The sequence below is a fragment of the Gymnodraco acuticeps genome, unplaced genomic scaffold (assembly GCF_902827175.1).
Source record: "Gymnodraco acuticeps unplaced genomic scaffold, fGymAcu1.1, whole genome shotgun sequence".
Taxonomy (NCBI): domain Eukaryota; kingdom Metazoa; phylum Chordata; class Actinopteri; order Perciformes; family Bathydraconidae; genus Gymnodraco; species Gymnodraco acuticeps.
The window spans coordinates 191180-213690 of record NW_022990485.1 but is presented as its reverse complement, the minus strand read 5'-3'; the positions used below and the strand labels follow the sequence as shown (position 1 = coordinate 213690).

Genomic DNA, 22511 nt, shown 5'->3' with positions numbered 1-22511 from the left:
TCATTGCCTCGAAAAAATGTTTTATTATTTAGACTTTCTTTTCTGCCCCTCTGAGTCTATCTCCAAATGCTTATCTAATGTGTTTAGCATCAGGAGAAAGAGAATGGAGCAATAACAAGAGAAGATTGGGCCTCATTCACCGATATCTACCAACGTTTAATTTGTTCTTGAGATAAGTCTGCCTCTTATGTTCCTAGAGTGCATCATTCTTCTTACCTCTGTTTTTAAAATGATGAATCCCTTAAACCTCCTTTTTGAAAGTGCATGCCTACTAATTCTAGTTTGCACGTAAACACCCCACCAAGTATCACAAAAGGGAATACAACTGAATAGCCGTATACAAACTCTGAGAGAATTAAGTCAAGATTACCCGACATAATGCCATTGGAGCCGCCAAAACAAAAACCCCAAGCTCCAAACTAATGATGAAACAACAAGTTCGTTATTTCTGTTATTTTTGGTGTCTATATACGCCGGGATCCGGAGTCATGGATGATCCTGCGCTCCTCTGTCCTGGATCGCGAGCCCTGGATCTTGAGTCGTGGCTGTGGTCCTGGATCATAGGTCCTGGATGGATATCCTCGTGGATTCATCTTCCTATTATACACACATGCATTTCCAAACATTTGGACTACCTATGTTGCAAATGTATTATCTTTTCAATTTACACACGGCATCTATTGCACGTCTGTCCGTCCTGGGAGAGGGATCCCTCCTCTGTTGCTCTCCCTGAGGTTTCTCCCATTTTTTCCCTTTAAACTGTGGGGTTTCTTCGGAAGTTTTTCCTTGTACGATGTGAGGGTCTGAGGACAGAGGGTCTAAGGACAGAGGGTCTAAGGACAGAGGGTGTTGTATTGTCATACTGATATTTTGTACAAACTGTAAAGTCCACTGAGACAAATGTAACATTTGTGATATTGGGCTATATAAATAAACATTGATTGATTGATTGAAGTGGAGCTACTTCTGCAGGAAGAGAACCCAAATTAACCGTCATATTTGCGATAAAGAAGTTAATATAAAATGACACAAACAAAAGGCTTGCAGTTAATCATAAATTATAAACAAAGCATTAATCAATTAACCTACACATTCATGTCAGTACTTAAGTTATATATCTATGTGTGCATAGATTCTGTTGTTACCTAAAATCTTAATAGGAGTGTAAGAATTTTGTGAAAACTGCATATGTTTGCATTCGGATAGATATTTCCCATTAAGAACAGTTAGTGAAAGATGCCCATTGTCCTCAGCAGAGTGAGAAAAACCTATTAATGTTCCATACTCACTTAACGGGAAGAAACTCAGCTAACTGACAATACGAACCATTTTTACCGAAACAAAACACAAGTCTCACAAGAAGCGTCTAAATGAGCCCTGGGTGAAAAAATGCTAACGCACTTAGCACAGAACTCAAGGTAAAAATACCCTTATTACTTATCATAACTGCACATACAAGATATCAGATTAAAGCTGAGATTCCACAGATTATTTAGGTATTAATATCATCACTGAGCGATCACAAACATCACAACACATAGCTTTACGGAGCATTCACGGGAGATCGTCTCACCTTAGCTGTTTTTCTGATCAAAAGTCGTGTTCAATGGCATTAAAACGATAAGAACGCTGCTGAAGGTTAATCCAATGCTTAATCCAATGTGTCTGTGTCACTTTGAAATGATTACTGATAATCCATCATTCAATTTATATGTCAAAAAACGGAGATTTCACATTAGCTGCTAATGATAGCCACCAGAATGTATCGCAGCTTCCAGGTAAAAGTGGTCATAAGTGGACTGCAATGTCTAATATGGCAGAGTTGGAGCTGTGAAGTGAAACATTAGGACTAAAGGAGACTAACAGAATACACTGCCTGCTGTGACTTTGTAAGCAAAAGTTTAAGTAAAAAGTTTTTCTTTGTTCAGCTTCAATCGTTCCCCAGCTCCTCCCCACATGCTGACCTGTCTTTGAGCAAAACTCTTTGAACCACAGGTTTCTCTCAGTGAGTGTCCACATGGGACAATGAACATTTTATATAATGCTACTCCCTCTTGATGAATCGACGGTCTGTCACACGAGATATATTAGACACTGTCTGGTAGCTGGGCAAAAACACGGGACATGATTTCTGTCTTTCATAAGGGATTAGGAAACAGTTCAACACATGCATAAGTATTTTATTTAAACGGGACCTCTCTTGCAAAATGCACTTTGTGATGTCCTTTATACATAACTATGTGTCCCCGCTGCGTCGGGGAACTCACGCAGCGTCAGAAAATAAAACCCTCTCTCTTTTCCTCCGTACCCAAATCTTTTAAAAACGGGGGTACAACGAGCAGATACAGATTTGCTGCCGATCTGACGTCAAATCGGCGGCGGACCCACAGAAAGTTGCTATCAGAAACAATGCCTGACGTGTTTTGGACGTAATCTCGTTTTTGTTTACATTAGCAAGCCTCGCTAACACTCAGAGCTAACCTGTACTGGAGAGCACGTGTTTTTAAAAAGCAGGAAATCAAAAAAGGAACTCACCTTGTGATAAACACGCAAGAGAAAAAGCATTTGAGCTCCATACTGTTTCAGAATTAATCCTTGATGTGGTTTAGAACAGGATGAGGTTTTATCACAGCAGAATTTAACTTTATCTCAGGTATAATTCTGATCAGGCATTAGCTCCGCCTCCTCTTTTTTTTTTTTTTTTATTATTATTTTTTTTTATAAAGCTAAGGACCCAACATCCGCGTTTCTCTAACAGGGGGTGTATGAGCAGTATGAGGCATGGCTACAATGGCTGAACTCTTTGGTATTTTAAGCAAAAAACTTCACAGACATGTTTTGTATAGGTATGGCTCTCCAATATATTTGTCCAATATAGATATAAAAAGGAAGCAAGAAGAAAATCAGTTTTCGCTTTATTTGCATATGTCTTCCTGGGGGCTTTGTTCCTGTCTGATAACACCCTAAAGAAAATATCTGTATATATTTAATATAAGGAAGTGAGTTATGCTGAGACAGACCTTTATTTACCAGTCTTTTAAGTTGTATCACCCTGTTTTCTCATCTGCTCCAGTTTGCTGTATTAATTTCCCCTTCCTGCTGTGAATGCAAACTCAACACTTGCTCCGCGTTTACCTGTTTTCACAGCAAATTAAACACAATCGACATATCACAGCATTAATCCCATCAGTACAGCATTATCACTCCATGCTCACCCCTGTTCTTCTGTGACTTTTCGCTTTGAACGGAAACACCTTCAGTTGGTTCACTTGTTCCCATCTATGTGGTCGTTAGAGTCTGATAGTCTGTGAAAAGCCATCTATCGGGAACCCAATAGCCTGGGCTTTTGGCAAAGGCTCGTAATTTCCCTCCTCTTAGGGGAAATTGCAGGGCTTTAGCATTCCACTGACGTCAGAGAGCGATATGAGCGCTTTGACGTCAGACTGTGGGCTCTGGGCATCATTCTGGAGTATTGTCTGAGTGGGTTGAAAGCGGCAGCCCCTGTGGTTTCGCCTCATGCAGCTTCGGATAGTGCAGCTGCTCCCCTGTCCTCTCAAGGTCACACATATCAAATCATTCATTTGTTCTTCACATGCTTTAGCTCTCACAATGGACACTATGATATCAGATTTGAAATATTAAAACCTCAACTTTTAGGAAAGTTACTGCACTTGGTATTTACAATCTAACAAAGCAATGTGACCTCAGTATATTAAGATAAAGTACATTTAGGACATTGTGTTAAATATCCATTAGGCAAACTTTGCTTAAAATACACAGTTATGGTTCCTGTTTACATAAGTATTAAATAAAACACCCCTCAGTATGAGGCTTGATTATCCAACAACAGCTCAAACAGCATCTCTTTGAACATTATACTTGTTACAAAGGTAGGAGGGCAACAGTGCATTAGTTAGTAGGAGAAACAACTTGCAATTAACTGTTTGTTTTGCCCCAGCTCCTCTTAGTGTCTGATTCTATGCTGGTTGTCTTTCATGTCATACAAAAACTTAAAAATAGGTAAAAAATGAATTTCTGTCTTTTGCTTTTTCCCCGGCTAAAACGATGACTGTCTCTTGCTGTGTTTTTAATCAAATGTAGCAGCTAGTGTCAACCATCACTTAAGCTAAAACGTCATGAGTCATGGGTCTTCAATGTGCACTTCACTACATTAACGGTGGATTGAAATGTTTATGCGATTATTTTTCCCCATTTACAACAAGCAAACTACATGCTGGCTAAAAGGCTATCCACACAACCACAAATAACTCTAAATACATTGTTTAAAAAAACACTTTTGTGTTGAAAGGGGCTATATAAATAAATAAATAAACTTGCCTTGCCTTACACTTTTTTTATTTAGACACACGAGAATGTATCTTTACATATATTATGTTGTATATAATTATAACTGATGTTGTTCACATTTTAGATTAGATATTCAGTAATACATGCATGCTTACATTATTAGCACTTGTATACATTTTGAGTATCAATTCTCGGAGTGTTTCGTGGGGATTGCATAGTAATTGTGAAGTACATGGAAATATACAAGATGACTGACTAACAAAAGATACATGAGAGATTGATTAAAACAATTCAATCCAACATGTGTCGTGTAAAACTGTTGCTATCCAACAATATGAGACTAGTTAGATTCCCTGCTATCCACTCTTTAATGACAGCCTTGTCTCTATGCTGGTTTTTTGCTGACTGTGTGATGCCATGATGTGTTTCAGATGGGATCAGCCTGACGGGCCTGCCAATCAACAGTCCGCTGCGCCATGTCCTCAAACCCCGCTCCGAAAACAAGACAGTCGGCAGCGAGTCTGGCAGGGCGGAGTACAGCCACATTAAGGTAAGAGAACGGTGTGTGTGAAAGGCAGAGCGCTATTGTTTTTGCTAATCAAGATGCAAGCAGGGTTTCTCTTTCCTGTTTCCTGGCTCGTAGCATAGTTTACAGACGCAACTTATTCCCCCTGCTGCAGACTCACTGCACCTTTTCTGCAGATAATGAATAACTAAGGTTGTGATGTTTACTATATTCTCTTGCTTCACACCAAGCACACTCTGTACTATATGTGGTATAATAAGTCTTCAGAAAAGCTGAGGTAAAACTATAGTATTATTCACAACCAAAAGTACTTTAGCTACAGAAAGAACACAAGTTTATTTAGCTGGTGTTCACTTTATCTGCTCTTTAGAGAAGAACTCAGACATTCAATAAAGGTAACTTTAACAGGGATTTTTTGTGAAACTTCAAATGAGAAAATACAGTGTGAGAGAATGAGAAAAGCCGTATGTGAATGTAGTACACACATCCTTTACTCAAGTAGAAGTACAGATACTCGTATCTAAAAATACTCTGGTAGAAGTACTGACTAAACTTCTTTACTCAAGTAAAAGTAAAGAGGCTTTGAAGTGTACTTCAGTAAAAAGTACCCATAACTAGCAGCTGCTTTAAAGAGTACCTGACCTCCCTTTATATTAATAGAACAATAATGTCATTGTTAGCTAATGAATGTTTCCATGCTGAACAACGGCAACATGACAACGTTTCCATTGGTCCCTCTTCTTTAGAGAAGACCAGGAAATGATGGATACACGGATCGTGTTCAAATCAATAGGCACGCAATGACTCTAAAGAATAATGATCACGCATCAAACACACATTCAGACTAAAGGAACCAGCTGTTTGGAAAATGTGAGAAGTAGAAAGTACAGGTATTTGAGTTCAACATGTAAGAAGTAGAAAGTACAGGTATTTGAGTTCAACATGTAAGAAGTAGAAAGTACAGGTATTTGAGTTCAACATGTAAGAAGTAGAAAGTACAGGTATTTGAGTTCAACATGTAAGAAGTAGAAAGTACAGGTATTTGGGTTCAACATGTAAGAAGTAGAAAGTACAGGTATTTGTGTTCAACATGTGAGAAGTAGAAAGTACAGGTATTTGGGTTAAACATGTAAGAAGTAGAAAGTACAGGTATTTGTGTTCAACATGTAAGAAGTAGAAAGTACAGGTATTTGAGTTCAACATGTAAGAAGTAGAAAGTACAGGTATTTGTGTTCAACATGTAAGAAGTAGAAAGTACAGGTATTTGGGTTCAACATGTAAGAAGTAGAAAGTACAGGTATTTGGGTTCAACATGTAAGAAGTAGAAAGTACAGGTATTTGGGTTCAACATGTAAGAAGTAGAAAGTACAGGTATTTGTGTTCAACATGTAAGAAGTAGAAAGTACAGGTATTTGGGTTCAACATGTAAGAAGTAGAAAGTACAGGTATTTGAGTTCAACATGTAAGAAGTAGAAAGTACAGGTATTTGTGTTCAACATGTAAGAAGTAGAAAGTACAGGTATTTGGGTTCAACATGTAAGAAGTAGAAAGTACAGGTATTTGTGTTCAACATGTAAGAAGTAGAAAGTACAGGTATTTGAGTTCAACATGTAAGAAGTAGAAAGTACAGGTATTTGTGTTCAACATGTAAGAAGTAGAAAGTACAGGTATTTGGGTTCAACATGTAAGAAGTAGAAAGTACAGGTATTTGTGTTCAACATGTAAGAAGTAGAAAGTACAGGTATTTGGGTTCAACATGTAAGAAGTAGAAAGTACAGGTATTTGAGTTCAACATGTAAGAAGTAGAAAGTACAGGTATTTGTGTTCAAAATGTAAGAAGTAGAAAGTACAAGTATTTGAGTTCAACATGTAAGAAGTAGAAAGTACAGGTATTTGAGTTCAACATGTAAGAAGTAGAAAGTACAGGTATTTGGGTTCAACATGTAAGAAGTAGAAAGTACAGGTATTTGTGTTCAACATGTAAGAAGTAGAAAGTACAGGTATTTGAGTTCAACATGTAAGAAGTAGAAAGTACAGGTATTTGAGTTCAACATGTAAGAAGTAGAAAGTACAGGTATTTGTGTTCAACATGTAAGAAGTAGAAAGTACAGGTATTTGAGTTCAACATGTAAGAAGTAGAAAGTACAGGTATTTGTGTTCAACATGTAAGAAGTAGAAAGTACAGGTATTTGTGTTCAACATGTGAGAAGTAGAAAGTACAGGTATTAGAGTTCAACATGTGAGAAGTAGAAAGTACAGGTATTTGAGTTCAACATGTAAGAAGTAGAAAGTACAGGTATTTGTGTTCAACATGTAAGAAGTAGAAAGTACAGGTATTTGGGTTCAACATGTAAGAAGTAGAAAGTACAGGTATTTGTGTTCAACATGTAAGAAGTAGAAAGTACAGGTATTTGTGTTCAACATGTAAGAAGTAGAAAGTACAGGTATTTGTGTTCAACATGTAAGAAGTAGAAAGTACAGGTATTTGAGTTCAACATGTAAGAAGTAGAAAGTACAGGTATTTGAGTTCAACATGTAAGAAGTAGAAAGTACAGGTATTTGGGTTCAACATGTAAGAAGTAGAAAGTACAGGTATTTGGGTTCAACATGTGAGAAGTAGAAAGTACAGGTATTTGAGTTCAACATGTAAGAAGTAGAAAGTACAGGTATTTGGGTTCAACATGTAAGAAGTAGAAAGTACAGGTATTTGGGTTCAACATGTAAGAAGTCAAAGTAAAAAGTCCTCAGAAAAATAAGTAGTTGAGTAAAGTACTGATACCAGAAAAATGTACTTAAGTACAGTAACAAAGTATTTCCACTACTTCCCACCTCTAAGTAGAGCTGCAGGGGAGGAGGTTTTGGAGGGGTACAAAAGGGCATGCAGTCTACCTGCTGAGGGTCATGTGTAGCATGTGTAACACCTGCAAGTGAGAGTGGATTAATTGTGTTGCATTTGAAGACCAGAGGAACCCCTTTCTCTCTGCTGTGAAACAACATTAATGTCCGATCCTCCAGCCAAACAAAGTAAACTTTCTGACCTTTGGAAAGGTTTGGCAGGATGATACTGGTGGAGAAAATAGGGCTGCATGTCACTTGTTCATGGTCAAAGAAGGTGTGGTCTGGTTCAGGTTCTACCGACAGAGCAAACATTAGTCAGACTAATTATAACTTGGAGAAATATTGACATTGGTCCAGGAAATAATGAATTTAATCGAAGATGACAAAGTAATTTATGTTACTGAGAACACAACATTGTATGAAAAGCTACGCTAAGTTGCTCAACAAAACAATGATTAAGAAACAATACAATAAACAACAATACAATGGAAATACAGTCTTTATTTATGCACCATTATACAACAAAAAACAGTGTAGTCTTTGAAATGAACCTGATTCTGTCAATGAACCAAGCACAGTGGGTAGATACATATTAAGATAGTGTTAGGGAGAAACATTTATTTTAAAGGTATTTGCTGATTGTTATAGAGCAGTGTTTCTCAAACTTTTTCATTCCAAGGACCACTTAACCAATACAAAAACACTCGCGGACCACCTAACTCCACAAATATCAAAAACACATCGTTTTTCTAGAACAGATTACAAATCGCCTGAAAATTCTACAAACAAGTGGCAACATGTGTGATGACGGTGTTGCGCTGGGCTATATCATGCAATCAAAAGTGAAACTTAACCTCGCTCCATTGCGGAGATATTCCCGCGAGAGTGCGGAAAACTGAAATTTATTTATTTATTTCAAATGTGAAATGTTACCAATAGACTCACGGACCACTAGGGGGCGCTCACGGACCACCAGTGGTCCGCGGACCACACTTTGAGAAGCACTGTTATAGAGGGCCACAGAGACGCATCCTAACACCCGGAAGTAAGTTAGCATTTTACCACTTCCGGTTCCTTCGACAAAAAGCAATGCAATCTCTCCATAGGATTTTGGAAAATAGCTCAAAATAAGGTCTGTGGTTGAGACCAGTGGCGAACCGTGTCTATCACAACTGGACCTTCTGTAGACACACACACCCCCCTACAAATCAATATATGATTGGTTGGTCAAACTGTCAGTCCAAACGTGCGCTCTCATTCAGTGCAACGGCCAGGGCATTCGATCAAGGATGTAGAATACCTTGTTGAAGGATATTCTACCCAGAGACCCAGAACAAGATCTGATTGGTTGCTTTCTTTTCTAACACAAAACCACTGAAATGCGTAGTGCATGGTCCGAGAAGGAGAAACAAATCAACGTAACACTAATATTACAGATCAACAACACGGATACGATTCTCATTTATTCATTGTATATACATTTTATTTATATAATTAAATCGATTTTTTGTTTGTTTTATCTGAGTGTTCCAGGGTATTCTCTGAATACCTTGAAGGCCCTGACGGTTCGCCACTGGTTGAGACACATTGAAGAGACGGATCACGTTTTGTTCTACGACATTAAATCCATCAGCAGTGACCCCACTGGTGATTTCTGAAGAGTTGACGTGTCTGAAAAACGATGGTTGTTAACAAGTGGCTGAATAGGACTACAGAAGTTGTCGAGGCCGTTTTACGTCATTACACCGAACACGTGAACACTCCTCTAAGTTTATTTGTCCTGTTCTGCTTGAAAGCAAGTAGCTGCCTCCTGCAGACTGTTCAAACAAACGCTTCAACTTGTACAATTTAGAATCTTTATGTTTGAATATGGATCTTAAGTTGGCGTGACGTTGAAGACGCGACCCTGCTGTAGTTCGTTTATAGCATAACGTTAGCATTTTGCTTCTGGCGACTAGATATATGATTAGAAACTTATAAAAGTAGGGTAGACACGTGGAGATTATCCGGCTGAACAAAACGTGATCCGTCTCTTAAATGTGTCTCAACCACAGACCTTATTTCCAGCTATTTTCCTAAATCCTATGGAGAAATTGCATTGGTTTTTGACGAAGGAACCGGAAGGAGTTTACTTCCGGGTTCTAGGACGCGTCACTGTGGCACTCTATTGGCCTCTCTTTTACCCTTATTCCGTTTGTCATAGTGCCAAGCTTGAGTTTTGCACACTTTTTGGTACAACATTCACCTGCATTACTGTTAATACTGAATAAACCCTGATCTTAGGTAATAACTGTAAGGGAAACTTCTGCAGCAAGTCAGGACTCAGAGAGACACGAGGAGAGTTGGAGCTTTGATGTCAAACACTGATGTTTATTACAAGTATCGGCCGGAGAAATTCACATCACAAGTCACAGCAGCCAGAGATTCTGACTGCACGGGTGCGTTGCCACATCAATTCTGCCCAGCCTCTCTCTCGATAGACCTTTTAACTAGTTTACAGAGAGTTAATCCACATATTGGGGGATGGTGCGTAAACACCTGGGAACACTGGAGATATCCCCAACATTTGGAGACACTCAATCACTTGCCTGACTCTTACGGCCCGTCCACACTACAGCGTCGACAGCTTCAATCTGCCCATTCACTTTGAATGGGGTGACGTCACGTTGCCTCGCTTTTTCGCCGAACTGAATTGTGGGTAGCATAGCGGTCCGTTTCCGCCGTCTCCGGCGTAGCCAGCGCCAGCCAATCAAATCCCGTTTCGGAAAATCTGACAGCTCAAGCCGTAGCCAATCAAACCGCGTCTAAGCTGGGAGAGATATCCCGCCGTTCATTTCTATATTTATTATATATATATATATATATATATATTATTATATATTATTATATATTATTATATATATATATATATATATTATATATATATATATATTAATTATCGCCGTAGCAAATCACCCGGTTTTGTATGAGCAGACCCTCTTCACCTACCGGGATACAAACCGGAGGAACCAGGCATGGAGGGAGGTGGCAGAGACAGTGGGTGAAACTGGTAGGTTTTCGCCTGTTTGGAGAGTTTATATATATATATATATATATATATATATATATATTGCTCCCATCAAATCCCCGGGGGTTTTTGCTTTGTATGTCGGGGGCGGGAGATTCATGTGATTGGTTGTTGGTCGCGTTGCTTGAATAAAATCCCCAAGCTTCAGACACGCCCAGCTCCAAGCTTTTTTTGAAGCTGTAGTGTGGACGCTCCGTTAGGCTCTGTGACCGAGAGTTGACCGGTCATAAAACTGAGAATATCCACATATAAGTGCAGCAGCACATTCCTTAAAGGAGATAACAGAGTCAGGGTTGGTTATAAACGTCAACAGTTAAATATCTTAGGAGTAAGACAGAATTATTCCCTCACAATAAGGTGATGTTTAATTTCTACAGTAAGAGTTTTTCTTGATGGATATCCGAGGTTCTGATCATTTTAATGAGCAAACGCCATTGACTGTGTCGGTGTGATGTTTGTATGTGAGACAGTATTACTTTTAAATGTGTCCTATACTTACAAAGACTCCACATGCTGCAGAACAACACTGAGGGTAACAAGCACTATTCTTTCCTCTTTGGATTCAATGCATTACCTGGTCGACATCCAATACCTTTACAGTAAAGCAGAACAAATAACCAGCCATTGCTAAAGGCAAGTTGGATATTTTAATCAGTGGTTAGGCTTATTAGGGGCCCAGATGAATGGCAGCTCTGACTTTTATAGCAGAACATATGGTGTTGGAACCATGGTTAATAAAGCCAATTACACAAGCACACTTAAGTTGTCAGGAGCTGCTTTCCTTTTCATTTTGTGGACATGCCGTTAGACGTAGAGTAGATGCAAGGTGGTTCATTTCAATGTGTGTTTAAGACAAGCATACAGGTATAAAACATGCATGTGGATTGATTTGCCTGTGGTAAATGTATTCTGGGTTTTCCAGCTGCATGACTCATTGTTGTTATGGGCTGTATTGTTTAGAAATTTGACTCAAATCCCCGTCAAGCACCTGACGCATGTTGACGTAGAAGCAGTGGAAATGTAGGATATAAATCCAAGCTAAGTCATGCACTACCATAAGATGATTGTCTAGAAGAAATCGAAACTTGGAGAATCTTATGTAAGAAAGATTATTGGATCCATCGTCACAAAATGAAGCATGTTTGGACAACAGCTCAACTTTAAACGAGTGCTTTATTTCACAGGTTTGAAGATAGAACTCTAGTTTATTATATGGTTTCAGAACTGTTACACCCCTCATCAGTGTGTGTGGCGTCTATGTTTGTAAAAAGTTAATGTTGACATGAACCAGACTACCATTAACATCTCAATGGTTTTCCCACGTGTGAACCAACTAAACGGAAAACAGAGCAAAACGGGTGTGAAAGCAACTAAAGGTCGTTAAAGTCAGGGTGGGAATTTTCCTCTCGTAAATGAATTGCATTTAAAATGGTCCTGTTTTTATAAACCATAAAGAATACCTTGCCTTAATCAGTCTATCAACATGCTTTATTATTCACAGGGAGGAATCAGGTTTTGTGGAAACCTCATTGTTGGAAACGTTGTTCTTAGAAGCTTTGGAAATGGAAATGTTGCCCTAACGGTCCACAAGCCATCGATGGAAACGCTGTTGTCAGATATCCTGGTGCAGCCATGGTTCTGTAAAGCACGTTAAACTACACCCCAGATATTCTGTCTTTACCGTTAGCTTGTCCAATTTTAGCCTGTGATCTTATATATCAGCTTTTCTAGCAAAGCTATTTTTGGAAAATAACAATAAAATCTGTGGCGTTCGATGCAATCATTGAGCTTTTGTTTCGACACAATCATCCAATATAAACGTTGTTGTCTCTTGGCTTGTTGTCAGTGGAAGCTGATTAGTCAGCACGGCCAATGCTTTTCTTCCATATGTCTTTGTTATCTCACCTGTCAGTGTCTTTGACAGCCTTCTGTATTACACATGTCAAAAGTGCCTTCATCCTCCGACAGTTCTCGAACAAGCCGATCTTCCCGATTCAATTACTAAAAGTAAGAGTTGCTTGAAGGCTTCTCTGTGAACTTTTCTCAACCTCTGACTTCTTTTTTCGAGCTGTGTCTATGCATATATTAGAGGGCTTTTTTTGTTGGCATACCACTATTGTTAAATGGAGCTTGAGGAAATTGTTCAGCTGCTAATGACTGATTTTGGACTTGGAGAATGGATGGACAGATGCACAGGAAATTGAAAGCCTCGTAGCCAAACTGGCTGGCATTAAAGCAGGTGTTCCCTAAATATCTCAACGTTAGGTGTTGCCAATCATGTGGGAAATTGGCCGCTTCTACCCTCATACCATCATTTTCTACATATGCCCATGTTTTCTATATGTGCACTCCAACTATGAGCTATTTTTGCACTGGCATTCCTTGAGCTTGCCTACCATGCCAATCAATCACGGCTGATCTGTAATCAGCACGCGAGGAGTCAACACGTTCACTGACCTTTCATCGCTCAATCTTAGCAGCCGTTTTTCAACCTCCCTCTAAATCAGGGACGCCTGTGGGCATGAAAAATGATCCCGCTGTCATTGGGGATGGATCCACCGCAGGAGAAGGAGGTCTGGTCGCTCAGACGTGTTTTTCAATGCCTCATCTCCTCGGAGAGTTAGGGCACTTCATCATCTTGGTTTTCTTTGACACTGTCAATTACTCCTCATCATCATCTCAGCTTTATGTCTCATCCCACCTGCCCGTCATCCCCTGTGGGAAAACATTATCTCCTCAAGATCTGTCATGGTTTGTTTCTGCAAAGTCCCCATTGGAGCATCTTGGCACAGGATTGAATCAGAAGCAGATGCAGAGGATCTGCTGGGGACTTATGTGAGCGGGTAACACGAGTGACAGGCTGGAAGTAATAGAAAAAGGTGCATACTGTAATCCTAGTGATTGCCTCGGAGCAACTGTAAATCTGGCTGATGTGCCGTTTTCTCGCTCACTTATTCTACCTGCGGGACTATCTTCAGTGGACAGATGTCATCAAACGCATTTCAAGGGGAGCTATGATACTGGGATTGGAAACGCCCAGCCATTATCTTCAAAATGCCAAATGTCCCGGGTGCTTCAACGTCGTTTTTTCTCCCTCTTCATAGTGCTACAGTATGTTATTGCAATACAGAGATTGCTGTGAGAATAGATATGTGTTTCTCTGAGGCTGGAGAACAGTCTGTAACTGGGCCTCATCCTGCCAGCATCACCGGCTTTAGAGTGCACCATTTTCTCTATGATGTGCACCTCTAGACCCAAGCCAAATATGAAATGGAATAGTCCAATTGTAGGTGGTCATTGGTGGGAAGTTACTGGAGTGGACAGTGCAGTAATCTCTTTGACAGTGGCTCTTAAAGCTGGATTCAGAGACATTTGGAGGCCATCTGAGTGGACCCCTGGGAAATTGAAGGATAGTTACAATGATTTTCAGCTTTTTGTCTCCAAATTGCCTGTGCCAACGAGCTAATACCTTTCTGTTTGGTTTGTTTGTCTGTGTGTCCCCATGATTAAGGGAGACTACTGAGCTGATGTTCATGAAACATTGTGAACGGATGTGGCATGGGCCGAGTAAAAGCCAACCAAATGACATATTGGTGCGGTTTTGAATCATGGAAACGGCCTTAAAGGTCCCATTTCTACTGATCATATTTCCATTGTTGAGGTCTACTAGAATAGATTTAAATTGTGCAATTTTCCAAACTCTCATTGGTTTCTCATACAGCATCTCTGTAAAGTATGTGTATTCACTCTCTGTCCTAAACGTCTTGTTGGAGCTCCTGCCCCTCCCTGTGAGCCCAGTGTGCTCTGATTGGTCGGGACGTTGAGAGGCTCGTTGCTGATTGGTCCATTTGGGCCAATCCGGTCACACGTCAAAGAACCCAGGAAGCAAACAATGGAACAAGAGAAATGGCCAACGAGGCGTTCTGGGGCAGCACAGACAGGTCTTCTCTGTGTTAGAGTTTTACTCGCTACAGGGTGTACTTTGAGGGTTTGTGACTCTGCAGACCGTTTACATGCAGAGCAACCTTCATAACACACAAGGGGGCGGGTAATAACCGGAAAAGCATGACATGGGCCCTTTAACAAAGGTCTTTGCCCTTCTAGTTGTTTAATATATTTAGATGTCGGACTGATGATACAAGTCATGGCTCTGTCAAATTATCAATAGCATTTGTCATCATACACTGAAGCCTCTGGAGTCTAATTTGTGACTTTAGGCTTTATAAAGAACATTGACAAAACAATATTTAACTTCATTTATCTGTGAAACAATCAATAATGAAATGATAATGTATTGCAGCTCTTGATGCATTTCAGATATCATCATAGAGTATATATTGATAACAGATACTCATATCATTTTACACAGCCTGCGTAAAGGGATGGTCGATTTTAGGAGCCAGATTCGACTGCCATTCTCGCAGTTGAATGGTTCTTATGGTGGGAAAATGGGTTATGAACAAAGGATCGTTCCATTCAGGCTATATGGGGGTGCTGAACATCTGATTTTAAATAGAATTGCCTGGTTTCTCCCAGTTAATCATGATGTACAGCCTATTTTGATATACATATTGCCCAATATTCATACAGTCTCCTTATTGTGTGGGAATAAATCAACATATAGACTAAGATGCGGTCTCAACAATTGCGCAACCATCTGAGGAGTGTCTTTGCAACCATCTCAGAAAGGCTTACGAACAAAAACAGATAGCTACTGTTCTAAAACTAAAGATTATTTGTATTATCAGTGCACTTGCATCAGAACGAGCTCTGTCAAATGTTGTTAATTCACTAGATTGATATACCGGCAGAATATGATGACGTATGGGTGCAGACGTGCACAAAAAACTGTTGATTGAAAAGCTGCCGAGGCATTAACCTTAAACATGGAGGCGAGAATATTAGATCACACTTCAGAAAAGCCGGTGTAAGCATTTTTTCTTAACAATGGGGATAGCATCTGTGTAGCGAGAAAATAACCTGGCCTGCAGACAAGACATGACACACACACACACACACACACACACACACACACACACACACACACACACACACACACACACACACACACACACACACACACACACACACACACACACACACACACACACACACACACACACACACACACATACACATACACACACAGTCTCAAGGTACTTGGGGGGGTTGTTGGGGTGGGCAGAGCTTTTTCAGGGCTAATCAAATCCAGTGGAGACAGAAGCAGAGCGGCGGCCTGCCTGCCTGCCAGCCGGCTTTCTATTTTTAGAACGTGAGCGCGGCCGATGGCAGTTCAGCTCTCTGCACAGATACAGATCCCCACTCCTGATACAGATATTTATAACTGCCACAGCTGTCTGCCCAAGTGTGAAACTCCAGCTGAACAACCGCATGATTTCTCTCTTTTTTTCTCTTGGCTCATGATTACATCTTCCCCTTGCTTTCCTCCTCCTTTGGGCATGTTCTCGGACAACTTGATGTAGTATATAGCTTCTGAAATGTGATCTTTATTAATCAGAGTCAAAATACCTTTATTAGTCCCACAGAGGGGACATTTACATTGTTACACACAGACACAAACAATCCAGCACCAGTCACTTTTACGCTGCTATGGACAATTTTGCACTCCCTTTTGTACATCATATTCTTATATACGTATTTGGGTTGCCAGAAACTGACCATGATCAAAATCGATTATTCGACCGACCACCGAGCTTGCATTTAACTTCCTTTGGACTTGTAAGTTCGAAGTAGTTCCACGAGGAGGAACTCTTTTTACCTGCCGCTTTGTTCATCTTTAGTCGCACGTGTGAGGGAGAGGGGGGGTGGGGGTGGGGGCGGTGTGCAGCGTGCTGCAGCAGCAGTCTGCTCTGCACGCAGGCTTCCTCCAAGTTTACAGTAAAACAAACTGGTGGTGTGACCAATGGCCATTTACAATTATTAATACTATTACTATTATTAGCATTAGTCTATATTTTGGTTGAAACTAAGAAAAAAAACATAAATAATAATAAAAAAATATATAAATAAAATCGATTTTTAAAAATAATATTCGATTATGGAGACTGTAACGAATAATCGAATAATCACTGGCATCCCTAATACGTATATCCTGCTTACTTGAAGTAAACGGTTATTTTGTGTTTTTTTTGTAAATTATTGAGTGTTCTTGCATTTTAATGTGAGTTTTTGTGTACCTCGGGACTGTGGGAAACAGTATTTCGATCTTTCTATGTGTCCAAACATATTTTGAGATTGACAATAAAGTTGACTTGCCAAACACAGCCTAATGTTACCTATAGCACAATAAAAAAAAGACATCCTGTCACAGTTCTGAGTATTTAGCAGCCAGGTATTGCAGTTATTAACGGCACATATATATACATACATTTTACATATTGACAAACCAAACATATCTTAATTTTCGTACAACCTTTACCTCAAATTTGATTGATCACGAATAAAAGGTCTATTTTTGTGTGGCAGAGTAACTTCTTTAATCATCCCCCTCTGTGCATGATTATATCATAATCCAGGTGTCTGATTGCAGATTTTCTGCATCATTTCCGAATGCGGGATGTCAGTGGATGATGGATGTAACCACTCTCCTCCATCAGTAAACCCACCAGCGATACAAAATCAGTGAAGTGATACAACTGATATAGTTGGTTGTCAGTGATTTTCAAATGAAATGATATCAATCCAGGATTCTGTTCTCTTCTTGCCTTAAAACGTCATCCTCTGAGGAACAGTTCACATTTTTAGGGGAAGTTCTTATTGTGTTTTTATGGGGCCCTATTATGCTCATTTTCAAGCTCGTATTTTGTGTGGGAGAGAAACTTTGAAATGTTATCCTTTGCAGACCATTTACAGGCACAGAGACCTATAAAACACAATTGACTAAAGCATAATAGGGCCCCTTTAAACATGGGGTTAAAAGCAATAATTCAGTCAACCTATAACAGGGGTCACCAACCTTTTTTGCAGTGTATATATTTAGCACATTTTAACATTATTATATGCTGACCTTTAACCTTTGTGTGCTGTTTGGGTCTCTGGGACCCGTTTTCAGTGTTTACTAAAAGAACAAGTATGCAATTTATTTATTTTAACCTGCTTTATTTGGGGGTGGACCTCACCTCCTCTGGGGGGGTCCGGGGGCATGCACCCCAGGGAAGTTTTTTTTTTTTAAATGTTGAAGTGAAATGCATCAATCTGGTGCACTTTGAGCACACAATGAATTTATGGATACAGCTCTCAACACTCAGATGAAAGGGAGCTGTATACTTTTCAATAATCCAATCATCTTTAGAATATGATCACAACCAATAACAAATCATTATGTTACCTAGTTAGCATTCTTTCTTTTTATTTATGCATATTTTACTAATCACTCTCCTTTTAAACTGTTTTTTGTTTTTTTACTGTCCTATAGTACATACTGGAATGATTTCTTACTTTATCTATATTAAATAGATAAAGGTGTGCTCTCCCTAGCTCTCTCGCTCTCTCTGTCTCGCTCGCTCCCTACCTCTCTCCCTAGCTCTCTCCCTAGCTCTCTCCCTAGCTCTCTCTCTCTCTCTCCGTGTCTCTCTCTCTCTCCCTCCCTACCTCTCTCTCCCTCCTTCCCTCCCTAGCTCTTTCTCTCTCCCTCTGTCTCGCTCGCTCACAGATGCTGTGTGCTCCTCCGTGGCGATGACGGCTTGCGTTAAAAAATAATAATAAACATATTTATAAAGTGGGGGAGACAAACGGGATTTCGAAAAGAGCGAGGGACATGTCCCCTGTCCCCAGTGGAAATTACGCCATGCGTGTGTGTGCGTCAAGTGCAATAAATATATAAGCAAGTTGCAACACACACACAGTAAAGCTCTGCCCCTCATGTGCTAGGCTGGCATGCTGTTCAATGGGGCTGATGTGCTGTAGATTCTGCCAGAAGGAAAATCAGTTGCTTTTCTTCCCGACTGCAACGCTGGTCCCGCAAATCAAGCAAGAACGTGATTGGTCGATATTCATGGTGGGGGGAGGAGGGGTGTTAGATAGATATAGAGTTGTAGTAAGTAGATAGAGTTCGCTATGATTTAGGTTTCGTTTATGCATAGGGTAGATTATTTAAATTACATTTCCTTTTTTGTTTTGTGTATTTTATACATTTTGGATTTGCTTGGCGAGATATTTTTAGAACATGCCCCGCGGGCGACTCACGTTGCCCCGCGGGCGACTCACGTTGCCCCGCGGGCGACTCACGTTGCCCCGCGGGCGACTCACGTTGCCCCGCGGGCGACTCACGTTGCCCCGCGGGCGACTCACGTTGCCCCGCGGGCGACTAAGTGCCCGCGGGCACCGTGTTGGCTACCCCTGACCTATAACAATCCAATTTATAGAAAAATTGAAACCCATCACCATGTTGCTCCGTGATTCCCCATCAACTATGACAACATGCTGAAAGGTCCAACAGTGATGTATAACTTTCTACCAGCTGCCAAACATCAAAACCACACCTTTCATAAAAGTACTTCCAAAAGTTGTAAAACCCTCACCACTTCTCTTCATCATAGAGCAGGGGTGTCCACACCTTTTTCACCGAGGGCCACATACAGAAAGATATACGAAGGGCTGGGCCGCTCACTAGAGGGGAGTTATCTTGACTCATACGTTCTGTTATAAGTTGGACAAATCAATGCAATGTAGGGAAATTATTCTTGAAAATGCTCTTCATAGGGTTTCATGTATTTTGTTAGCAGCTCATTCCTTAAAAAAAGATTGAATTTATTTGAGTATTAGGCTTATTAACACATGAATACTGTGTAATATATTTGAACATATATATTTAAGAAGTACAATATAAGACAAGCAGAAGTTTATTATACTTAAGTCATTATACTTTTTTAATTTGCTGATTGAGGGCCGATTTAAAAATGGTCCGGTGGCCACATTTGGCCCACGGGTCATAGTTTGGACACCCCTGCAATAAAGGGATCACCCCTTAAAGCATAATAGGGCCCCTTTTAAACATGGGGTTAAAAGCAATAATTCAGTCAACCGATAACTAATGTACTAAATATTCCATCCACGCCACTATCTGTCAATGTCTGTGTTTTGCCTGAAGGCTGCGTTGAGGATGGGGGGGGGGGATAGGAGATAATTAAGACTAATCAAAAGGCATAATCATCATCGGAAACACACACACACACACATACACATACACATACACACACACACACACACAAGCATCACAGTGTTTGCCAACATGTTACAAGCCGTTTAATCTCCGAGCGCTTAATTTACCTGGCCGTAAACTGTCCTCACTGATTGGAGTTTGGAGCTCCAGCTGCAAACCACATCTGTGCCCCCCCCCCCCCCCCCACCTACCTCCCGCCTCCACTTTCCTCTCTGGGCTACAACAACATGGAGCGTATCACTCGTGCCTGGGTGATGGATGACGGGAGGAAACATGAGTGAGGAGAAATAGGAAGATGGATGGGGTTTTAGGGTAGGGGATGTCACACTGAGGAGCTGTTTCTGATATGGAAAGCCACAGGGATCCTCAAACATCTTATTTTGTTTACACGCTTGTGTGCGAGTCACATATACCGGTTGCATATGCGGTCTCTGCGGACGCTGCATGTGCTTCCTTTTCCCCGTCCTATCGCTCTGAGATGCAGCCGGCCTGCTGCTGGCTCTTTCATGCCTGCAGAAGAAGTTCGATACGCACAAATGTAATTACGAGCTTCGTTCTTTCTGAAGCTGTGTTGTCATTTACAATACAGTGTATTATTCACCTCATTCCCGTCTGCAAAACTCATATGTTGAGTAATATGATTTGCATGTGAGGCTTTTATTTTTGCTTTAGATTATTTGCCTTGGGATAAGCATTTCCTGGAGGAGCTGGATATCCTCGTTCATCAAATGAAACATTTATTTGACAATTGTTAATAATTGAGTAAATTGATTTCCTGTGAGAGTTTGGAACGCTGCAGGCCTGCCTTATAGTTTAAAGCTCAATCCTGCAATTCCACTCATTATTAATCGCTCCAACAGCAAGTGTCCATCATTCCTGAGTTAAACAACCTACCATGTTTGTTTTGTACAGCACTTTACTAGCAAACTGCACAAAATAAGTCATTCTTCTAATATCCTACAGCTGTAAATAACTTGAAGATTACATTGTATTTATCAAATGTACCTAAAGAAAACATTTGTCAATCAAGTAATGGAAAATGTATCTAACCTAAACTCTTTTGCTAATCAATAAAGTAAATTACCTAGCAAAATGCCAATAATTCCCTAGTCTTGATTATTTGTGCCTTCTCTCTGTAATAACAATGACGTTTAAAAAGCTTTTGACTTTTCCATAGTCTATATTGTTTTTAGACTATTGGACACAACAAGCAAACTCAAAATGTCTCCTTTGGCTACCGAAGAAATCGTCAGTGGATTTAACAATAATGGAACCACCACAGTAATCATTAATTGTGACATTACCAGTAAAGCATTGGTGAACTCATGGTTTCGGCCCAAGCACGGCATTTGAAATGATTTTACCTCACAGCCCTGTTCTGTAAAGCTTAGGTCGCAACACCCAGTAAAATCAACATTGACAACAGAACTCCTGCGATTATAGAAGTCCAAAACAATGAAAAACAACAACCTACAAAGATGGAATAACTGAGCCGTAGTCTAAAATGCAGTCCCGCCCCCAGAAGGTCATTATAAAGTTCTGTTTGATCAATGTGTGTGTACTGTATGTCTGGAATTGCTGTGTATGCAAACTCGGCTGGTGAAATGAGTAGAGAAGCAAGCATTTCATCATGCTGACTGGACTTGAATCCATGTGTGAAATCTATCTCGCTGCACCACACTCACCCTGAGCGGGATGTTCATAAGCCAGCAGTACATTTACCCTTTCAGAACACGTGCTTTTCCCCTTTAACAGGTCATTGTGCTACGTTAGTGTGTGGATATAGGTGTCGTAGAAACGTGTGTTTGCATATGTCTCTGCTCATACATCGCCATGCAATTTATCATTTTCTGTCCCAGTCTATGGAGCTTTTAGCTTTCAGCTCTGCTAGTCCCATCTTTGAAGCTGACTTCACATCTCCACGGTTGACTGGCTGTTGATATACTATATGAATCAGGTGGGGGGGTGGGTGTTGTGCCGCGTCTCCCTGTTCTCGCTCCAGCTGGTAAATGTTGCGACACCTGCACAGGACCCCAGGGTTATAAGAGCTGCAGTTTGGTGTCTGGAGGCACCTGAGAGTCCTCACTTTACTTGTGATCACACATGAACAGAGAAATGTGTGTGGAAGTGTTTTCTGCAGAAGCCGGTATCCATTACAGGCGGATGTCACTCTCACTTGACAAAATGTACTGCCGCTGTTCATCCAATTTCCTTCCCCTTCATGACTCACAACGTATAATCAGATTGAGCCACGAGCAAGTGAATTAGCCAACACTCAGAAAATATATTAAATTACTCCAGATGATTTTTTATTTTTTTTTAGATTGTAAGGATTCGCAGGAAGTGCACCATGCAGACACACCTGGGTTTCTACTCTGTGTCACCACTTGCTTAAAGAACTGAATACGACGGAAAAGCACTACAACGATCAATACCATTTCCATTAGGAGGAACACGCTGACATTTCGAAAACAATGCAAATATAAAAACACAAAGGTGCCAAAAACATATGCAAAGGAAGGAACATCTTCACCAACTTGACAACAGCATTAACTAAAAGTACAGAATAAAGAAAATACTGCAATTAAAAA

The 22511-nt window shown here is 40.3% G+C and overlaps 1 protein-coding gene across 1 annotated transcript in view; it reads left to right on the top strand.

Moving 5' to 3' along the window:
• Window positions 1-22511, top strand: part of trappc9 (trafficking protein particle complex 9) — a 331469-nt gene that overhangs the window by 121855 nt on the left and 187103 nt on the right. Inside the window, 1 exon segment of the mRNA XM_034226421.1 lies at window positions 4740-4858. Within this exon segment, the coding sequence (XP_034082312.1) occupies window positions 4740-4858 (119 nt within the window).